Source organism: Nansenia antarctica (assembly GCF_963989245.1).
Source record: "Nansenia antarctica genome assembly, chromosome: 8".
NCBI lineage: Eukaryota > Metazoa > Chordata > Actinopteri > Argentiniformes > Microstomatidae > Nansenia > Nansenia antarctica.
This window is the reverse complement of record NC_137678.1, coordinates 12,942,794-12,965,001: the sequence shown is the minus strand read 5'-3', so window position 1 is coordinate 12,965,001 and position 22,208 is coordinate 12,942,794. Positions and strand designations below refer to the sequence as shown.

General features: G+C 47.1%; 1 protein-coding gene across 1 annotated transcript in view; it reads left to right on the top strand.

Annotated features, from left to right (window-relative positions):
* LOC308163884 (cohesin subunit SA-1-like) overlaps positions 1-20,354 on the top strand; it is a gene marked incomplete at both ends in the record, with an annotated part of 28,595 nt that extends 8,241 nt beyond the window's left edge. The window contains 17 exons of the mRNA XM_080538062.1: positions 1-15; positions 420-512; positions 2,337-2,537; positions 3,050-3,117; positions 6,216-6,303; positions 6,415-6,495; positions 8,649-8,741; positions 9,203-9,371; positions 9,916-10,100; positions 10,597-10,698; positions 10,861-10,994; positions 11,472-11,591; positions 12,618-12,790; positions 18,675-18,859; positions 19,356-19,436; positions 19,620-19,753; positions 20,231-20,354. The exon at positions 1-15 is cut by the window's left edge and continues 78 nt beyond it. Coding sequence (XP_080394188.1) covers positions 1-15; positions 420-512; positions 2,337-2,537; positions 3,050-3,117; positions 6,216-6,303; positions 6,415-6,495; positions 8,649-8,741; positions 9,203-9,371; positions 9,916-10,100; positions 10,597-10,698; positions 10,861-10,994; positions 11,472-11,591; positions 12,618-12,790; positions 18,675-18,859; positions 19,356-19,436; positions 19,620-19,753; positions 20,231-20,354 — 2,046 coding nt within the window. The remainder of the gene's footprint in view (positions 16-419; positions 513-2,336; positions 2,538-3,049; positions 3,118-6,215; positions 6,304-6,414; positions 6,496-8,648; positions 8,742-9,202; positions 9,372-9,915; positions 10,101-10,596; positions 10,699-10,860; positions 10,995-11,471; positions 11,592-12,617; positions 12,791-18,674; positions 18,860-19,355; positions 19,437-19,619; positions 19,754-20,230) is intronic.
* Positions 20,355-22,208: the final 1,854 nt, after the last annotated feature.

Genomic DNA, 22,208 nt, shown 5'->3' with positions numbered 1-22,208 from the left:
CAGCTTCTGGCCAAGGTGGTGAACATTAACAACACATTATAGTGTCTATCAACTGTTAACTCTACATTTATTGTGAGTTCTATACACACACATACACACACACACACACACACAGCGGCTGTGGGGCAGGAGGTAGAACCCGGTTCGAACCCCGGCTGGCCACATGTCGAGGTGTCCATGGGCAAGACACCGAACCCCCAATTGAACTCCCAATGAGCGGGGCCGGCGCCTTGCATGGTAGCTTGCCGCCATCGGTGTGTGAATGTGTGTGTGAATGTGAGGCCATTGTAAAGCGCTTTGGAATAAGGCGCTATATAAGTCAGTCCATTACACACACACACACACATACACATGTCAGCGCTCATGGTTTGAACTTACTATTTGATTTCAATATGTTTCTCTTCCACCCCCATACACAGTACTCAGCAGACACAGAGAAGGTGTCCAGCCTCCTCAAGGCCCCTCTGTACTTTGACCTGGAGACCTACAGCAGTGCTGGCAGACTGGAGAAGGTAGGAGAGAGGAGGAGGGAGATGAGTAGGGGAGAGCGCTGCTTACATGCCCATAGCTATAATGTCATATCAGTGTTTCCTCCAGGAATTTTTACATTAGTGGCGGAGAGCCCTGTCCATAGCGCGCGCAAGATTATTTCCGCGTGCACGCGCGTTCAAAACAACGACCTACTTTCAACCAAAACTAGAGGGAGGATGGCAAAAAAAATCAAAAATCAAAAAAAATCTTCCCAGAACCTGTAGGACACGTTCGATTGCAAAATTCATTTATCCTTTATGTTCCCAGTTGAGGGCGTGTAGCTGTCGTTAGTTGGCCTGCTTTTATTTAGTTATGCGTACGTTTGAGTTAGTCATCTCTAGGATCCACCACCTAGCTCCTTTGCTCCTGCCAGCCATGCAGTTTCGGATCGCTCATAGCCACTGCTAGCTTCAGCAATGTTTGAAGTGTCTGGGACATCTTTTTTCTTGAAAAATCCATCCATCTGTCGCTGTTTTCGTTTAATTTTTCGAAGTTATTTAACGTGATATCTTATTTGTGCACCTAGCTAGCTAGATCAGCTTTTTGTATCTTTTATTTAGATGGTTCACATTTAGACCAATCAGGAGTAGCCCTTGTGTCACGTCGTCAACTGAATGTTTAATGTCATTAATCTGATTTTGGATCAGCGGTTAGAGAGAGATGGGCGTGGATTTAGGTGCACTTTTAGTCAACATCCATTATAGCGCTGATCTAGGATCAGATATTTTAATCAGCTAATGTTCAGAGGTGGATTTTTTTTTACAAAAATTGGGAGAAATCGTGCACTTAGTGGACTGAATCAATTAGTGGCGGAGGAAATTCATTCGTGGCGGCCCGCCACCAATAAATGCATATAGAGGAAACACTGCATATTATTGCTCTCAGTACAAATATTGGAGAAAGAGGAAGGCAAAAGACTGAAATACTCCACTCCGTTCATCATATTCACCCTTCTTACCCCACCTTTTTTTCTCTTTTCTCTTTGTCCTCCTTGTATTCATCCCTTCTTCGCCTGTTGTCAATCACATTACATTTCTGCTGCAGGTGCACACACACACACACACACACACACACACACACACACACACACACCTTTATCCAAAGCGACTTACAACAAAAACATTTGTGTATGTAAGTGAAGTGAATCATCTATCCACCAGTCATGGCAGGAAAAGGTCATCTATGCTCAGGGCCAGGGGCCATTGGCAGTCGTAGTGCTAGAAGAAGGAAGATCTTTAAAATATATATATTAAATGTAAAATATATATATATATATATATATTAACAGTAGAGAAACTGTACAGGGGGGGTAGAGGGACAGTTAAGATGTAGCCTGAAGAGATGGAGGTCTTCAGTCTACGGCGGAAGATAGGTAGTAATTTAATTAATTAATTAATAATTTGCCATTTGGGAGTGACTCTGCAGTCCTGGTTCCACCAGCTTCACTCTCTCTTTTCCATCAGCGTTCACTCTCTCTCTCTCTGTCTCTCTCTCTCTCTCTCTCTCTCTCTCTCTCTCTCTCTCTCTCTCTCTCTCTCTCTCTCCCCCCCCCTCTCTCTCTCTCTGTCTCTCTCTCTCTGTCTCTCTCCCCCCTCTCTCTCTCTCTCTGTCTCTCTCTCTCTCTGTCTTTCTCCCCCCTCTCTCTCTCCTCTCTCTCTCCCCCCTTCTCTCTCTCTCCCCCTCTGTCTCTCTCTCTTTCCCCCTCCCTCCCTCTCTCTCTCTCTCTCTCTCTCTCTCTCTCTCTCTCTCTCTCTCTCCCCCTCTGTCTCTCTCCCCCCCTCTCTCTCTCTCTCTCTCTCTGTCAGTTTCTGGACCTGCTCCTGTCCCAGCTGTGTGGCATCGTGGAGAAGCACGTGGACTCTGGGGTGTTGGAGGCGTGTGCCCGTGTGGCGTGTGCCCTGTGTGCAGAGAGCTACACCTTCTCCTCCCTCGCCGACCTGGCGATCAGCCAGCTGCTGGACGGCCTGATGGAGCGCTTCAGCTCCCATCTCAGCGACCTGCTGCAGGTACACACACACACTCTTACACACACAAACGCATACACACGCACGCACTCACACACACACGCACACACACTCGCACGCAATCACGCATACACACGCATGCACTCTCACATTCGCACTCACACACACACACTCTCAAATTCGCACTCACACACACACACACACTCTCACATTCGCACTCACACACACACTCGCATTCGCTCTGACACACACTCACTCTCACACACACTCTCACACACTCACATGCTCTCACACACACACACTCTCTCATACTCACACACACACTCGCATTCGCTCTGACACACACTCACTCTCACACACACTCTCACACACTCACCCACACACACACTCACTCACACACACACCCACACTCACACACACGCTTGACTTGAGTCTCATTCAGTTCATCTCTCTAGTCTTTAACTTGAGCTGATGAGGCTTGTGTGCGCCCCGGGTGTAGATGTGAGAGAGCCTTTGAGGTGTTGTGGGTAATGAGGTTTCCTGTCTGTGCCCAGGGCTTTGCTGAAGAAGATGATGTGTACAGTGCTGCGGTCGCCCTGAAGAGGATCGCTGCCTTCAGCGGGTAAGAGTGTCGACTAGTGTGTGAAATGAAATACTACTGATGAAATGCCCTTAACACATATTTTGAATAGGAATGGCCAAGCAAAGGCCTTTAATCGTTTTCAGAACAGGTGTTGTTTGATGTGATTTTCTTAAAGTATTTTTTTTTTATTTACTTTGTGTTCTCTCATCTTTTTATAATCATATTATTCTATGTGAGTTTGGATCGTGTGTGTGTGTCTGTGTGTCTGTGTGTCTGTGGGTCTGTGTGTCTGTGTGTATGTGTGTATGTGTTTGTCTGTGTGTGTGTGTGTGTGTGTGTGTGTGTGTTATGTTATGTTATGTTATGTTAATTTCATTTATATTGCGCCCCCCATCCAACTTTTACATCGGCCCGGGGCGCAGCCCGGGTAAAGGAACAGATAAAGACAAAGACAAGGAACACAGAGAGCAATCAGACACAGACGACTTAAACGTAAAACTCAGGCATACAATTCACAACAAATAGGGAGTAGATTTAGGGAATGTCATTTTGGAAGAGGTGGGTTTTTAACTTGGCTCTAAAGGAGTCCAGAGTGGGGGCAAACTTGATGGCAGAAGGGAGCGCGTTCCACAGGGTCGGTGCTATCACTGCAAAGGCACGGTCACCCTTCCTCTTGAGGTTGGTACGTGGGACCCTCAGGCTGAGTTGGGCGTCGGACCTGAGCCTGGGTCTGGGCCTTGAGGAGGTAGACTGGTCCAGGAGGTCCTTGATGTAAGGTGGGGCGAGACTGTTGAGAGCTTTAAAAACAAAGGTGCAGACTTCTTCACTGGGAGCCAGTGAAGGGAGATGAGGACAGGGGAGATGTGGTCCCTCATTGTGGTGCCTGACACCAGCCTGGCAGCGGCATTTTGGACTAGCTGCAGGCGGTAGATGGTCTTATCAGGAAGTCCCGCATATAGTGAGTTGCAGTAGTCAAGCCTAGATGATATTAGCATGAGGACGACCCTCCTCAGGTCGCTGGGGGTGAGGAAGGACTTGATCTTGGCTATGATGCGTAGTTGGTATAGGCATGCCTTCACGACGGAGCTCACTTGTCGGTCAAGGTTAAGCTCGGAGTCAAAGGTGACACCGAGGTTCTTGACATGTGGTCTGACAAGGGTGGACAGGCTTCCCATGTTGGTGCTGAGCTGAGTGATGGCGGTGGTGTTGCCGATGAGGAGGATTTCCCCCTTGCTCTCATTCAGCTGTAGGAAGCTCTGGGCCATCCACTCCTTCACATCGCGGAGGCAGTCCATCAGGCGCTTCAGATTGGCGGGTCGTCAGTGTTGATTGACAAGTAGAGCTGGGTGTCGTCCGCATAGCAGTGGAATGAGATATTGTAGCGTTGAGGGATTAGACATAGGGGGAGCATGTAGAGGGAGAACAAGATGGGACCGAGGATGGAGCCCTGAGGGACCCCACAGGTGAGGTTGGCTTGTCTGGAGGAGCAGTCTGCTATGTGGACGGCGTAGGTTCTATTGTTGAGGTAGGACTTGAACCATGACAAAGCGGTGTCGGTGATGCCAACCTCCTGCTGGAGGCGATCGAGGAGGATGGCGTGGTCTATGGTGTCAAAAGCTGCGCTGAGGTCCAGGAGGACCAGGGCAGCACATTTCCTGGAGTCTGCGATGAGGAGGAGGTCGTTCCAAACCTTTAAAAGTGCCGACTCAGTGCTATGGCCAGGTCTGAAGCCAGACTGAAACTTCTCCAGGATGTTGTTCTGTTGGAGGTAGGGCCACAGCTGGCTGAGGACAGCCTTTTCCAGGAGCTTGGACACGACTGGGAGCTTGGAAATAGGTCTGTAATTACTGGGGTTGGAGGGGTCCAGGTTAGGTTTCTTGAGGAGAGGCTGGACCACAGCTTGTTTGAGGCTGGGCGGAACAATGCCAGTGGCCAGCGAGCTGTTGATTATAGAGAGGATGTGTGGCCCTATCGTGTCGAACACCTCTTTGAGAAGGGGGGTAGGGATGGGGTCCAGAGACGATGAGGCCGGCTTCAGTGCAGCGGCCATCTTGGAGAGGGCTGGTAGAGTGAAAGGACAGAAGCTGGAGAAAGTGGATGCACATCCCAGTGTGACGGCTAAGTCCTTGGTGGAGTGCGGGATGTTTTTTCTGATGTTGGTGACTTTGTCAGGAAAAAAAGGATAAAAATTCCTCGCACTTAGCCGGGGATGGATCCTGGATGACGGTAGGGGGGGGGTGAACAACGGTGTTGATTGTCCTGAATAACACTCTGGGGTTGTGTGAGTTGTTGGAGATGAGAGTGGCAAAGTACTTGGCCCTTTCAGTCTTTACCACCTTCTGATAGGTCCTCTGCTTTTCCCTCAAAATCTCGAGTGAGATGGTCAGCCTGTCCTTTTTCCACCTGCGTTCCGCCTGTCTCCACGCTCTTCTCTGAGCTCTGATGGTGTCGTTGAGCCAAGCTGAGACCCTGGGCTTGGGCTTTTTCAGGGTAAGTGGGGCTATCGAGTCGAGGATGGAGCGGCAGGAGGTGTTGAACATGGAAGTGAGTTCCTCTGGGTCAGATGGTGCCTCACCTGCCCTGATGTTTTGGGCGGCCATGAAAGCAGAGGAAAACCTTGGGGCTGTCTGGGCGTTAATGTAACGAGAGAGGCGAGCAGAGGATTGGGTAGCGGGAGGGATGGACAGAGATGAGGTGAACATAACTGCAGTATGGTCACAGTCAGCATGGGCCAGCATGGTCTCCACGTCACTGATGGGGATGTTGACTGAGAGGACCAGATCTAATGTGTGTCCTCCACTGTGGGTGGGGCCAGAAACATGCTGAGTCAAGCCAAATGACTCGATCAGGTCCAGGAATTCAGACTCGAAAGCCTGGGTGGGATTATCCACATGGATATTGAAATCCCCCACGATAAGCACCTTGTTATGGCTGGGAATGATTTCAGTAAGGAGATCAGAGAATTGAGATGTAAAATTCTTAGTTTCCTGTCCGTCGGGCGGTAGATGATCATGATGAGGAGGGTTATGCCTACTTTCAGCAACTGAACCTCAAAACTGTGTGTGTGTGTGTGTGTGTGTGTGTGTGTGTGTGTGTGTGTGTGTTGGCTGCCCTGATATGTGTGTTTCTGTTTTCAGTGCCAAGGACCTGACTGCGTTGAAGCTGTTTGAGCCCTGCTTTCAGTTGCTGAAGAGGGGCGTGGAGTCTGGAGACTTCGACAAGGAGGTGTGTGTGTGTGTGTGTGTGTGTGTGTGTTTCCTCGCATCTCTCCTGGCAGACACTGTATATAATACACACACACACACACACACACAACTTTATTCTATCTGGTTTCAGCTGATGGTCCCAGCCCTGAAGTGTGCATATTTTCACCTGGTCTGGGAGAAAGTGAGGGTGTCCAACTCTACACCAACCAAGGTGTGTGTGTGTGTGTGTGTGTGTGTGTGTGTGTGATGATGTCCATAACTCGACGTGTATGTCCACCCAAGATCTCCAGGGACCCGACCCACCCTGGGCACGTACACTTTGTCAAGCTGCCCTCGAACAGGAGGTACAGGACCCCGGCCGCTAAGACAAACAGACTGAAGGACTGCTTCTACCACAGGGCCGTCAAGGCCCTGAACACAGAAAAGGCCTAAGTTCTGGGCCCAGGACAGTCCGGACGGATTGTATGGCAGCTAGTGCTGAGGCACAAACATGTACATTTTCAAGCCTGCAAACTGTGACACTTTAAAATAATGTGAAAAAATACTCTTTGTGCAATATGACAACCCTAGTTGACTATCTGTGCAGTATAGTACAGTGGATTGTGTACATAGCCTTTATTGATGTAAACCAGCTCCTTACCTTCTTGTGATTTTATGCATCTATGCTTTTTCTAAAATGTGTTTTCTTTTTTTTCCCTTTCCTAACACCAGGGGAGCCACCCCTCCTAAATTTCGTTGTTTGGTACCTGTACTGTAGCAATGACAAATAAAGTCCATTCCATTCCATTCCATTCCATCTGTGTGTGTGTGTGTGTGTGTGTGTGTGAGAGTTTGTGTGTGTCCATATCTGTCTGTGTGTGTGTGTGTGTGTGTGTGTGTGTGTGTGTGTGTGTGAGCGTGTGTCCATATCTGTGTGTGTATGTGTGAGTGACGTGTGTCCATATCTGTGTGTGTGTGTGTGTGTGTGTGTGTGTGTGTGAGCGTGTGTCCATATCTGTGTGTGTGTGTGTGTGTGTGTGTGTGTGTGTGTGTGTGTGTGTGTGTGTGTGTGTGAGCGTGTGTCCATATCTGTGTGTGTGTGTGTGTGTGTGTGTGTGTGTGTGTGTGAGTGACGTGTGTCCATATCTGTGTGTGTGTGTGTGTGTGTGTGTGTGTGTGTGTGTGTGTGTGTGTGTGAGTGACGTGTGTCCATATCTGTGTGTGCCTGACTACTCTGGCATTGCCTGTCTGCCGTATTTACCTATTTATTTAGTATTTACATACTGTAGTATTACCAAACTCTGTCCATCTAACCTATTAACACAGATGTAGCCACCCTGTACCTATAGTGGCGGTGGCTTAGTGGATAGCTAGTTGGACTGATGGTGATCTGAAGATCATGCGTCCAAACCCCACCTGGGAACACCGCCGCCGCCACCACTAGTGTGCCCTTGAGTAAGGCACTTAGCCCTAAGTTACTCCAGGGACACCTAAAGATAAAAAGCATTTTTCCTAAATGATAAAAATGTAAATGTATTACATGGTGCTACTGTATTCACACACCAAAGTGCCCATATTTCACCACGGCACTGCCTGCCTGCCTGCCTGCCTGCTTAAGCCTCTCACCAGCTGTGAGGACAGCATGCAATTAACACAGCAATCTGTTCAAGAGCATCTGAGGCCACAGCGCCGCGGTCAGGCTTCTACAGTACACACACACACACACAGATTTGGACACATACTCACACAGATATGGACACACGTCGCTCACATACTCACACAGATATGGACACACACACACACACACAGATGGACATACACACAGATATGGACACACGCTCACACATGCTCACACATACTCACACAGATATGGACACACGTCGCTCACACATACTCACACAGATTTGGACACACACACACACACACACACAGATATGGACACACGCTCTCACATACACACGCTCACACACACACACACACACAGATATGGACACACACACACACAGATATGGACACACGTCACTCACACATACACACACACACAGATATGGACACACACACACACACACACAGATGGACATACACATCGAGTTATGGACATCATCACACACACACACACACACACACACACACACACATGCAGTCAGTTATGATGATGAGCAAACTGACATGGCTGTTTAGCCAACATCGCAGAGCTCCAACATAAACAGACACAAATCCCCCCCCTCCTTAATACTATGTTTAGTCATTCAGAAACCTGCCACTCTCGTGTCTCATTCTGTCGCTCTCTTCCCCCCTCTCTCCCCCCTCTCTTCCCCCTCTCTCTTCCCCCCCTCTCTTTCCCCCTCTCTTCCCCCTCTCTTCCTCACACCCACACACTCCTAGGTGGAACTCAAGTGTCTAAAGAAGGAATTCCACTCGTTCTGTGTGGTGTGTCAGAGCTGTCTGTCAGTGGGCCAGGCTGAGATCAGAGACCAGGTGAGATCAGAGACCAGGTGAGGTCAGAGACCAGGTGAGATCAGAGACCAGGTGAGGTCAGAGACCAGGTGAGAGCAGGGGGGGGGGGGAACAATCTGACAAGGATGACAACGACGGGCTGTTTTTGTAAGGCTGCTCCAAACTAGTTGGTAGAGCTGTCTGGTATGGTAGCAGTCGTCACCCAGTGTGGGTGTGTGGGGGGATGATGTGTGGAACTCGACTGTGTGTGTGCATGCGCGGGGGTAGTGGTGGTCTAGTGGATAGTGAGTTGGACTGGTGATCGGAAGGTTGTGAGTTCAAATCCTGCCTGAAACACTAGTGGGCTCTTGAGTAAGGCACCATTCTCAGCCCATAGTGACTCCAGGGGGAATGTCCCTGTAATTGTAATTGTAAGTCGCTTTGGATTAGAAGCGTCTGCTAAATTCTAAATTCCAAATTCTAAATTCATATCATCTCCCCAGGCGTTTGTGCTGCTGTGTGACCTGTTGCTGCTGCTGGGTGTGGAGGCGATGAGGTCTCAGCCCGCCCTGAGCACGCTGGCCTACCCCCCCTCCGACTCCCTCCGCTCTGAGATGGCCGCCTTCCTCCTGGACTATGTCTTCATTGAGCCTGAGGATGACGAGCTGCTTGGTAGGGAACATTACCTTACGTTACCAACATTCTCTCTCTCTCTCACCCATCCTTCCTGTCAATCTCTACTGTCTCTATTGCAGTAAAAATAAAAATATGAGTGGGACTCGTAAAAAAAAAAAAAACAACTATATTATATACCGGTGTATATGTTACGGTATATGTGGGAATACGGTTTATGTCGGCATTTCCCGGGGACATGGCAGCATAAAACGTCGACTTGGTACATGCTGGCATGTCTAACCCTAACCCTAGCACCCTAGCACCTAACCCTAACCCTAGCACCCGAGCACCTAACCCTAGCACCTAACCCTAACCCTAGCACCTAACCCTAACCCTAGTTTTCCCACATGTACCGTATTCCCACATGTAGTGAAGTGAAGTGAAGTGAAACTTTATTTATATAGCGCCTTTCGTACACGGATGCAACTCAAAGCGCATTATATATATATATATATACATCTCACATCTCATTCCTCTTCTCTCTCTCTCTCTCTCTCTCTCTCTCTGGATAATGTCTTCTTTTGGCTCCTCTCTCCCTCAGATTTTTCAGAAGAGGAAGAAGCGGAGGAGTTGAACATATGTCGCCTCCAGCGGAGGAGAAACCAGGAGTTGAACATATGTCGCCTCCAGTGGAGGAGAAACCAGTTGTCTGGCTTCTGTAAACTGGTCTTCTATGGAGTCCTGGACCTCAACGCTGCCACAGACATTTTCAAATACTACAGCAAGGTGGAGAAGAGAGGGAGGGAGGGAGGGAGGGAGGGAGGAGAGGATGAGGGCAGAAGGGTGGAGAGGGTAGGGCCTGAGGGAGGAGGGGATGAGGCCCGAGGAGAGAGAGAAATGGGTCAGAGGGAACGATAGAAGAGAAGATGATGGGAGGGAGGCAGAGAGGGGGATGAAGTAGGGGAGAGAGGAAGGAGAAATGGGAAGAGAGTAAGAGGATGGAAGAGAGGATGATTAGAGGGAAGGAAGATGGAGAACTGGAGGAGAGAGAGGAGGAAGAGATCACCAAAAAAGGTAGCACTGGAAGGAAGAAGTGTGTGAGAAGGTGGAGGAGGGGTGAGAAGTTGTTCTTAGTATCAGTGAGGGGGCGGAATGAGTCAGAGGAGAGAGAGAGAGAGAGTGGGTGAGAAACGGATGGAAAGTTGAGAAAAGGATTGATTAAACACAGTGGTCAGAAGAATGAGAGGAGGATGACGACTCATTCTGTCACGTCTCTCTCCAGTTCTACAAAGACTACGGTGACATCATCAAGGAAACCTTGAGCAAAACCAGGCTCATCTGCCCCACGGAGAGCGCCAGCACTGTCTGTCTGAGTCTGCAGCAGGTGTGTGTGTGTGTGTGTGCTCGTGTGCGTGTGTGTGTGCGCGCGTGTTTAAATAAACAATACCTCTGTATTACTGTGTGTAACTGATGAGGGGTGGACTACTAATAGGGTGTGTGTGGTGTGGGTGTGTGTGTGTGTGTGTGTGTGTGTGTGTTTCCTCAGCTGCTTGCTGCGCTGGCTCCAGAGGAGCGTGGTAGTGAGGAGTTGGGAGAGATCAGAGAGCTGGCCAAGAGACTGGCTATGAGCTTCGGCGTTAACCTGCACCGTGTCCGCAAGCCACTGATTATCCTGCATATGTCAGTAACACACACACACTCACACACACACACACACCTTCGTCTCTCTGTCTCTATCTGTCTCTGTCTCTCTCTCTCTCTTTGTGTCTCTATCTCTCTCTCCGTCCCTGTCTGTCTCTCTCTCTGTCTGTCTCTTTCTCTCTCTGCCTCTTTCTCTCGCTCTCTCTCTTTGCCTCTTTCTCTGTCTCTCTCTCTCTGTCTATTTCTCTCTGTGTCTGTCTTTCTATCTCTCTCTTTCTCTGTATCTTTCTCTCTGCATCTTTCTCTCTTTGCCTCTTTCTCTGTCTGTCTCTCTCTCTTTGCCTCTTTCTCTGTCTCTCTCTCTCTCTCTCTCTTTCTCTCTGCCTCTCTCTCTCTCTCTTTGCCTCTTTCTCTGTCTCTCTCTCTTTCTCTCTCTCTATTTCTAACCTATGCAACACGGTGCAGTTTGTGCCACGTCTGTGTAGAACCATGTTTGGGTTGTTGATGTGTTCTCAGGAGCGGTATCCGGTTTGCGCTGCGCGACGCGGTGAAGGGGGAGGAGCCTCCGAACCTGCCCTTCCTGGAGATCCTCAGCGAGTTCAACTTCAAACTCCTCCGTCAGGACCGCATTCAAGTGTGAGTCTTAATACACACACACACACACACCACAAACACACACACACACACACACACACACACAAACAAACACCACACACAAACACACACATGCCACACATTTTAAATGCTTTATTTATGTCCACATACAAAGTACAATTCTAAAGGACATAAATACTAACAGTGCATTTTGACATCCTGGAAACAATTTGTTACAGTAATGCTGAGCCAACAACCAGTTCTGCCACACACAGGATGTTATTCGCACAAGACCAGTGGGTTGATCAATACTAAAAGACAGACAGTATCCCGCTCATGGGTACAGGAAGCACCGCCTTCTCCATATTGAGCGGCTACCAATAATAGCGGATATTGAGCAGTATTTTGCTAACTGTTTGGCCCTTCTCTTAGGAAGACCAGCCATATGAAGGCCTCTAACAACAGACTTATGAACATGGCCCAGGCTGCCAAATATAAAAACTAAAAGTTGACATCTGTAGCCCAGTTGTGATATGGCCTGCTCCAGCTGTTGGTATTTTAAGATTTTGGTTAAAAAGGCTTCCTCTAGGCTATGGTCAAAGGTGCAGCCAACTCCTAAAATAAGCACCTCTCTCACACACACACACACACACACACACCACTCACACACACACACACACACACACACCACTCACACACACACCGGCGTACATGAACACACGTCTTCATCCACACAAGCATCTATACATATGACTTGACGTATGACATATATGACAGTGTGTTTGTGCACACAGACACTAACACAAATATTCAAATAACCACCCAATCAATCATCCCCCCTTTGCCCTCACTAATACCTTCCACACCGGAACTCACACAATATGTAGTAAGTACACGTCACATTAATATATATAAATACTTTAGGTAGGTTGTTCTTACTCTTTTTCCTCCATCCATCCATTCGTCCCTCCCTCTCTCTCTCTCTCTCTCTCTCTCTCTCTCTCTCTCTCTCTCTCTCTCTCTCTCTCTCTCTCTCTCTCTCTCTCTCTCTCTCTCTATCCTCTCCAGGTCACGTTTCCTGAGAGCTGAGGTTCCCTCTGCTTCCCCCTCCTGGCCGTCCCTGGGTATGTACCAGCGCTCTCTAGGCCCTGCTAAGTCCAGAGGAGAGGAGGAGAAGGAGAGCCCAGCACCGTCCCCCCGTAGCACCCCTGCATCTACGCACAGGAGGACCACACCCCGGGGTGGGTAACACACACACACACACTCACACAGACATTTACACACACACACACACACACACACACACACACACTCACTCGTACTCACACTCACACTCACACTCACACACTCACTCACACTCATACACACACACTTTTAAATGTTTTGGTTTGTTCCAAAAACGTGACATTCCATAAACATACATACAGTCATCGTAATATCACAGAAGTACATACTATTTGGGAAAAGGGTGTAGGCCAGGGTTTGTTTAAATGAGAGAGGGGCCTGATCAGGGGCGGACTGGGATCAAAAAACAGCCCTGGCATTTGCGACACAACAGCCCTATTTCCAAACGCAACATCAACACTGATTGTTAACATAAAAAGCTTGAGATAACCAGACTGACTAGAATCGAATGTAGACATTTGGAACACAAATGTAACACACACACGCACACGCAACTGACACACTACAATCGCTGATGAATTCAGAGTGCCGACAACAATCCACACAACGTTATTGAGAGCATAGTATAACCAGTAGTATGCTATAAGGCATATTCAGGACAAATAGCATACATAGGCCAGACCAAAACATGAGAAACAATGCCAACTGCTAAATTCTGAAATCAAACTCACAACAAGTAGGCTAATTCTTTAGATCTTATATTGAACTCCATTTCCCAAGCATAGCCCCTACCTAGTGGGGCCCCCTGGGCTTGAGTCATTGTTCGAGCCCCTACCTACACCAAAAATGATACGCTACAACTACACCAACCAGAACCTATGACCAGAAACACACGTATCCCAATGGAGTATGTTATTGGCATAAAGCACATGAAGAAAAAGCAAGTCCGTTCTGTGAGGACAACAGAAAAAACTTAGGAGTAGGCTATACTTGAATAGCAAGTGGTCTCTCAGCAGAGAGAGAGAGAGAAAGAAAAAGAGAGAGAGAATGCCATGTCAAACCTTAATTTGACTGCCAGCCATGTTCAGAGCGGAGAGCTCCACACTGCCAGACTTTTGGGGCATTTTCGCTGAACTTTGAAGACCCACCAAATATTGACTTTTCGGACTACATAAACATTGAACATATCTACCAAAACTTTAGACTCTCTTCTTTCATCAGAAAAAGAAAGTTTGTTTCTAGCCTCTTTGAGTGTTTAGAAATCGGCCGTAGAACATAGGGTGGTTTCAGCAAAAACACCTGATTTTGACCAATAAACAGAGAAAACGAGCTTTTTCTGCAGAACTTTTTATTTTTATTTTTTTTTCTGCACTTTTTCTGTATCGTCCGACTGAACTGTTTGAAGAGTCGCGCGATGGCCGCGCTGCTCCGCGATGCTCCGCAATGCTCCGCGCCGCGTTTGGCACATACCCTGATCCGTTTCGCCATTACTACAACCCACAGCAAGCCACTTCCTTCTCCAGGCTTTTATCGAACTACTGCCCCCATCTGGGACCGAAATACATTACACCCAAGTCTGAAATCCACTCGCTAGGTGTAGAACATAGGTGAAAGTGGGCCGGAACGGTCTGGTGCTGCGTTCCGGCAAGACTTTCTGTGCCGGAACGCCGTTGGGGGAAGAGATGCAGCTGCCTGTCAATCAAAATCCGATTGCTGCAGAGTGCAGAAGCAATCACGATTCACGATCCATAATTTCCAACAAGGAAACACATGGTTGACGTTATGTTTCCTTGCGTCTATTTTAATACCTTTGAAAAGGACACGTTAACCCGCTTTACAGTAGACCCGACGCGACGTGGTTGGGTGGGCAGCACTGGGCACTGAGACAGTCCGACCGGGATTACAGTCGCGCCGTATGGAAGCATATAGTGGACAGAATTCAAATGTTAATGCAATTTGAGATTGCATTTGCATGTTCCACTTTTGCATGCATTCTTTCAGATAATATTCAAATGCAATTCTAATGATTTGCATTTTCATGTACCTGATGTGCACATTCGCTGTCAATATTAAAATGATAATGCAAAGCCATTTGACATTTAATTTTCAAAGTCATGCGCTGCTTTGTAGCTGACAAAATTCAAAAGTTCATTCTAATGTGAAAATTACTATGCAATCCCAAAATAGCATATTCATTTGCCACTTTTGCCTGCGTTATTTGAGTCAATATTCAAATTGTAATGCAATAATGTGATACGCAATTGCATTTACATGTTCTAGTAAACACATCCTCTTTGTAGCTGACGAAATTCAAATGTTCATTCTAATGTGAAAATGACTATGCAATCCCAAAATAGCATATTCATTTGCCACTTTTGCCTGCGTTATTTGAGTCAATATTCAAATTGTAATGCAATAATGTGATTAGCAATTGCATTTATATGTTCTAGGAAACACATCCGCTCATTAGAATTGCATTTGAATTTGAATATTGTCTGAAAGAATGCATGCAAAAGTGGAACATGCAAATGCAATCTCAAATTGCATTAACATTTGAACTTAGTCCACTATATGCTTCCATAAGCAAGCTGTGTTGCCAGATTGGGCTACTTTTGGTCACACTGGACGGGTGGATTCGGCAGCTTTTAGACTGGTTGGGCTGGAAATTGTCAATTCCATCTGGCAACCCTGGTAGCAAAATATGTGCATACGTATCTGGTAGCCTACTGGTACTTTCAAATCGCATCGCATCGTATTATTATTATTATTATTATTAATAATAATAATTACAATTTACAATACAAATACAACAATTGGGGGTCCCTCAAAGAAAATTTGGGCGCACTGCGCGCGCACAACATCAACCTCCAAGGCTTGATTCTGACCCAGGAAAAACCCTGGTATGTACTGTATAACATGATAGCCATCTATGAGCAATGCACTGTATATAAGATGATGACCAATGGTCTTTCTGCTGCTGACCAAGGGGTTGAGTTCACTTGATGAGGCCCAATTTTGTTTTAGACTCTGTAGCCTACTGTATTTGTTTATTAAGACTTACGATATATTATCTGAATTTCTCTTGTTTTATCAAATGTTCCAATTATTTTCATTTCTTGTGCTGGTTTAAAATTGCAGGAAACTAGCACAAATAATTGTGTGGGAGAGAGGGGCCGCCGCTACCAAAACGTGCACAGTTTTGGGTCGCTCCACCACCAAAAACTCTCACTCCAAACTTTTGGTGAAACTTGGCAGCCCTAAAATGTTTCTAATTTCGACACCAACACCACAATGTGTGTGTTCAGGGATGCATGAAGCTGGGGGCAGGAGGAGAACTATATGAAACGATGAAGGTTGGGGTAGTAGCCTATAGTTCCTGTAAGAAACTCAAACCACTTTCACCCCTGAGAACATGTCAATAACGCGATCCCCGCGAAAAATAAATAAATCCCAAAGACGCCATTTGGCGTCTTTGGCAGTCAACGTTACTATTCTATAAGACGCCAATTGGCGTCTTTGGCAGTCAATGAGTTAATGGGTTCTTTCTTAGGGAAAGAAAGACTATTATTTTTTTTATATTCATAATAATTTTCCTTTAACATGAATCAATTAATTAAATTAAAGTAAAGTATACTGCCTTGAGCTGCTGGTCATCTTTTCTTTGACATTAGTTGTGTCTGTCATATGAACTGTTTGTTATCATCCTGAACTATCTCTGTTGCTCACCTCACCTCAGTTCTGTCTCTGTTGCTGTCCTCTCCTGTTGTCTGTCTCTCTGTTGCTCTCCTCTCCTGTTGTCTGTCTCTCTGTTGCTCTCCTCTCCTGTTGTCTGTCTCTCTGTTGCTGTCCTCTCCTGTTGTCTGTCTCTCTGTTGCTGTCCTCTCCTGTTGTCTGTCTCTCTGTTGCTGTCCTCTCCTGTTGTCTGTCTCTCTGTTGCTGTCCTCTCCTGTTGTCTGTCTCTCTGTTGCTGTCCTCTCCTGTTGTCTGTCTCTCTGTTGCTGTCCTCTCCTGTTGTCTGTCTCTCTGTTGCTGTCCTCTCCTGTTGTCTGTCTCTCTGTTGCTGTCCTCTCCTGTTGTCTGTCTCTCTGTTGCTCTCCTCTCCTGTTGTCTGTCTCTCTGTTGCTGTCCTCTCCTGTTGTCTGTCTCTCTGTTGCTGTCCTCTCCTGTTGTCTGTCTCTCTGTTGCTGTCCTCTCCTGTTGTCTGTCTCTCTGTTGCTGTCCTCTCCTGTTATCTGTCTCTCTGTTGCTCTCCTCTCCTGTTGTCTGTCTCTCTGTTGCTGTCCTCTACTGTTGTCTGTCTCGCTGTTGCTGTCCTCTCCTGTTGTCTGTCTCTCTGTTGCTGCCCTGTTGTCTGTCTCTCTATCTTAGAAAATGCCAGGCACACTGAACAAAATAAAGAATGGTCCTCATCACGATAGCTGACCCATTTCCGTTGTGATCCATCTTTGCGGTTAAACGCTTTCTTGGCTGTTCCTTCAGCCGACTGATGTGGGTGAAACTTGAAAAACTGTCCAAGTGTGTAGAAATTTGGTCGCTTGAAAAAATCACACTGCTCCTCTGTAGCCATCCTACCGGCTCCGCTCATTGCTCCCGCGGCCGCCGTTCCCTCTGATAATGTACCGGTAATTTCCAACGCCTTTTGCTTGTCATGATGAACTGTTTCTGCCACAAGTCCCGTGTCCATGTCCGATTCCTCTGCCACTTCCTCTTGCTTGTCTCCATGTTTCTCTCCCTCGTCGTCTCCCTCCACAAGTTCAACGCTAGGGCTAGTGCTAGTTGAAGGAATTACGCTAGCACCTGCTGCTTGCTTCACAAACAGATCGGTTATTTTTGTTAATTTCCCCCCCTCTGCCAATAGAGCTATCTTCGATTTGTCCCTCTTTTTCTCTGCCCCACCCTTTGATCGTTTAGTGCCCAGATTCATTTTATTTTAGCTAGATGCAATTTTCCTGTCAGTTTATCGTTCTTCTTCTATTCTATTTCTATGTCGAGTTATCTAGCGTTGCGTAGCAACGAGTTGATCATGGGAAAATGCGTGTAACGTCACGTCACGTTAGGCCCTGGCCCGGGCGCGAATTTGCGAAACCTAGGATGGTATGGGGAAGGCAGGGCAATACCGCTACCTGATTGGTTGGCGAAAAACATGTTTATTGACTGGGCAACACAGTGTAAATACAGAGTTTGGGCTAGCTCGTTCTCTGTTATGTGCGCCTGTCGGGGCTTCTCTCGGGATTATTCCATTTTGAATTGCACTTGCATTAATTAGTTAGGCCACATTTAGGGTTAGGGTTAAGGTTAGGGTTAGGGTTAGGGTTAGGGTTAAGGTTAGGGTTAGGGTTAAGGTTAGGGTTAGACTGTCCCTGTAATCTCTATGTGTGATGTGTGAGACCAGGCTGTTTATTCTGATAATAACCAGCTTGTTAACATTCAATTTGTCACATTGTATACCCACAAATACATTTCAGAACTTTAGGAGTTGTTTAAACTTGAACTCTGTATTTACACTGTGTTGCCCAGTCAATAAACATGTTTTTCGCCAACCAATCAGGTAGCGGTAAAAAACTCGTAAAAAAAAAAAAAACAACTATATTATATACCGGTGTATATGTTACGGTATATGTGGGAATACGGTTTATGTCGGCATTTCCCGGGGACATGGCAGCATAAAACGTCGACTTGGTACATGCTGGCATGTCTAACCCTAACCCTAGCACCCTAGCACCTAACCCTAACCCTAGCACCCGAGCACCTAACCCTAGCACCTAACCCTAACCCTAGCACCTAACCCTAACCCTAGTTTTCCCACATGTACCGTATTCCCACATGTAGTGAAGTGAAGTGAAGTGAAACTTTATTTATATAGCGCCTTTCGTACACGGATGCAACTCAAAGCGCATTATATATATATATATATACATCTCACATCTCATTCCTCTTCTCTCTCTCTCTCTCTCTCTCTCTCTCTGGATAATGTCTTCTTTTGGCTCCTCTCTCCCTCAGATTTTTCAGAAGAGGAAGAAGCGGAGGAGTTGAACATATGTCGCCTCCAGCGGAGGAGAAACCAGGAGTTGAACATATGTCGCCTCCAGTGGAGGAGAAACCAGTTGTCTGGCTTCTGTAAACTGGTCTTCTATGGAGTCCTGGACCTCAACGCTGCCACAGACATTTTCAAATACTACAGCAAGGTGGAGAAGAGAGGGAGGGAGGGAGGGAGGGAGGGAGGAGAGGATGAGGGCAGAAGGGTGGAGAGGGTAGGGCCTGAGGGAGGAGGGGATGAGGCCCGAGGAGAGAGAGAAATGGGTCAGAGGGAACGATAGAAGAGAAGATGATGGGAGGGAGGCAGAGAGGGGGATGAAGTAGGGGAGAGAGGAAGGAGAAATGGGAAGAGAGTAAGAGGATGGAAGAGAGGATGATTAGAGGGAAGGAAGATGGAGAACTGGAGGAGAGAGAGGAGGAAGAGATCACCAAAAAAGGTAGCACTGGAAGGAAGAAGTGTGTGAGAAGGTGGAGGAGGGGTGAGAAGTTGTTCTTAGTATCAGTGAGGGGGCGGAATGAGTCAGAGGAGAGAGAGAGAGAGAGTGGGTGAGAAACGGATGGAAAGTTGAGAAAAGGATTGATTAAACACAGTGGTCAGAAGAATGAGAGGAGGATGACGACTCATTCTGTCACGTCTCTCTCCAGTTCTACAAAGACTACGGTGACATCATCAAGGAAACCTTGAGCAAAACCAGGCTCATCTGCCCCACGGAGAGCGCCAGCACTGTCTGTCTGAGTCTGCAGCAGGTGTGTGTGTGTGTGTGTGCTCGTGTGCGTGTGTGTGTGCGCGCGTGTTTAAATAAACAATACCTCTGTATTACTGTGTGTAACTGATGAGGGGTGGACTACTAATAGGGTGTGTGTGGTGTGGGTGTGTGTGTGTGTGTGTGTGTGTGTGTGTTTCCTCAGCTGCTTGCTGCGCTGGCTCCAGAGGAGCGTGGTAGTGAGGAGTTGGGAGAGATCAGAGAGCTGGCCAAGAGACTGGCTATGAGCTTCGGCGTTAACCTGCACCGTGTCCGCAAGCCACTGATTATCCTGCATATGTCAGTAACACACACACACTCACACACACACACACACCTTCGTCTCTCTGTCTCTATCTGTCTCTGTCTCTCTCTCTCTCTTTGTGTCTCTATCTCTCTCTCCGTCCCTGTCTGTCTCTCTCTCTGTCTGTCTCTTTCTCTCTCTGCCTCTTTCTCTCGCTCTCTCTCTTTGCCTCTTTCTCTGTCTCTCTCTCTCTGTCTATTTCTCTCTGTGTCTGTCTTTCTATCTCTCTCTTTCTCTGTATCTTTCTCTCTGCATCTTTCTCTCTTTGCCTCTTTCTCTGTCTGTCTCTCTCTCTTTGCCTCTTTCTCTGTCTCTCTCTCTCTCTCTCTCTTTCTCTCTGCCTCTCTCTCTCTCTCTTTGCCTCTTTCTCTGTCTCTCTCTCTTTCTCTCTCTCTATTTCTAACCTATGCAACACGGTGCAGTTTGTGCCACGTCTGTGTAGAACCATGTTTGGGTTGTTGATGTGTTCTCAGGAGCGGTATCCGGTTTGCGCTGCGCGACGCGGTGAAGGGGGAGGAGCCTCCGAACCTGCCCTTCCTGGAGATCCTCAGCGAGTTCAACTTCAAACTCCTCCGTCAGGACCGCATTCAAGTGTGAGTCTTAATACACACACACACACACACCACAAACACACACACACACACACACACACACACAAACAAACACCACACACAAACACACACATGCCACACATTTTAAATGCTTTATTTATGTCCACATACAAAGTACAATTCTAAAGGACATAAATACTAACAGTGCATTTTGACATCCTGGAAACAATTTGTTACAGTAATGCTGAGCCAACAACCAGTTCTGCCACACACAGGATGTTATTCGCACAAGACCAGTGGGTTGATCAATACTAAAAGACAGACAGTATCCCGCTCATGGGTACAGGAAGCACCGCCTTCTCCATATTGAGCGGCTACCAATAATAGCGGATATTGAGCAGTATTTTGCTAACTGTTTGGCCCTTCTCTTAGGAAGACCAGCCATATGAAGGCCTCTAACAACAGACTTATGAACATGGCCCAGGCTGCCAAATATAAAAACTAAAAGTTGACATCTGTAGCCCAGTTGTGATATGGCCTGCTCCAGCTGTTGGTATTTTAAGATTTTGGTTAAAAAGGCTTCCTCTAGGCTATGGTCAAAGGTGCAGCCAACTCCTAAAATAAGCACCTCTCTCACACACACACACACACACACACACCACTCACACACACACACACACACACCACTCACACACACACCGGCGTACATGAACACACGTCTTCATCCACACAAGCATCTATACATATGACTTGACGTATGACATATATGACAGTGTGTTTGTGCACACAGACACTAACACAAATATTCAAATAACCACCCAATCAATCATCCCCCCTTTGCCCTCACTAATACCTTCCACACCGGAACTCACACAATATGTAGTAAGTACACGTCACATTAATATATATAAATACTTTAGGTAGGTTGTTCTTACTCTTTTTCCTCCATCCATCCATTCGTCCCTCCCTCTCTCTCTCTCTCTCTCTCTCTCTCTCTCTCTCTCTCTCTCTCTCTCTCTCTCTCTCTCTCTCTCTCTCTCTCTCTCTCTCTCTCTCTATCCTCTCCAGGTCACGTTTCCTGAGAGCTGAGGTTCCCTCTGCTTCCCCCTCCTGGCCGTCCCTGGGTATGTACCAGCGCTCTCTAGGCCCTGCTAAGTCCAGAGGAGAGGAGGAGAAGGAGAGCCCAGCACCGTCCCCCCGTAGCACCCCTGCATCTACGCACAGGAGGACCACACCCCGGGGTGGGTAACACACACACACACACTCACACAGACATTTACACACACACACACACACACACACACACACACACTCACTCGTACTCACACTCACACTCACACTCACACACTCACTCACACTCATACACACACACTTTTAAATGTTTTGGTTTGTTCCAAAAACGTGACATTCCATAAACATACATACAGTCATCGTAATATCACAGAAGTACATACTATTTGGGAAAAGGGTGTAGGCCAGGGTTTGTTTAAATGAGAGAGGGGCCTGATCAGGGGCGGACTGGGATCAAAAAACAGCCCTGGCATTTGCGACACAACAGCCCTATTTCCAAACGCAACATCAACACTGATTGTTAACATAAAAAGCTTGAGATAACCAGACTGACTAGAATCGAATGTAGACATTTGGAACACAAATGTAACACACACACGCACACGCAACTGACACACTACAATCGCTGATGAATTCAGAGTGCCGACAACAATCCACACAACGTTATTGAGAGCATAGTATAACCAGTAGTATGCTATAAGGCATATTCAGGACAAATAGCATACATAGGCCAGACCAAAACATGAGAAACAATGCCAACTGCTAAATTCTGAAATCAAACTCACAACAAGTAGGCTAATTCTTTAGATCTTATATTGAACTCCATTTC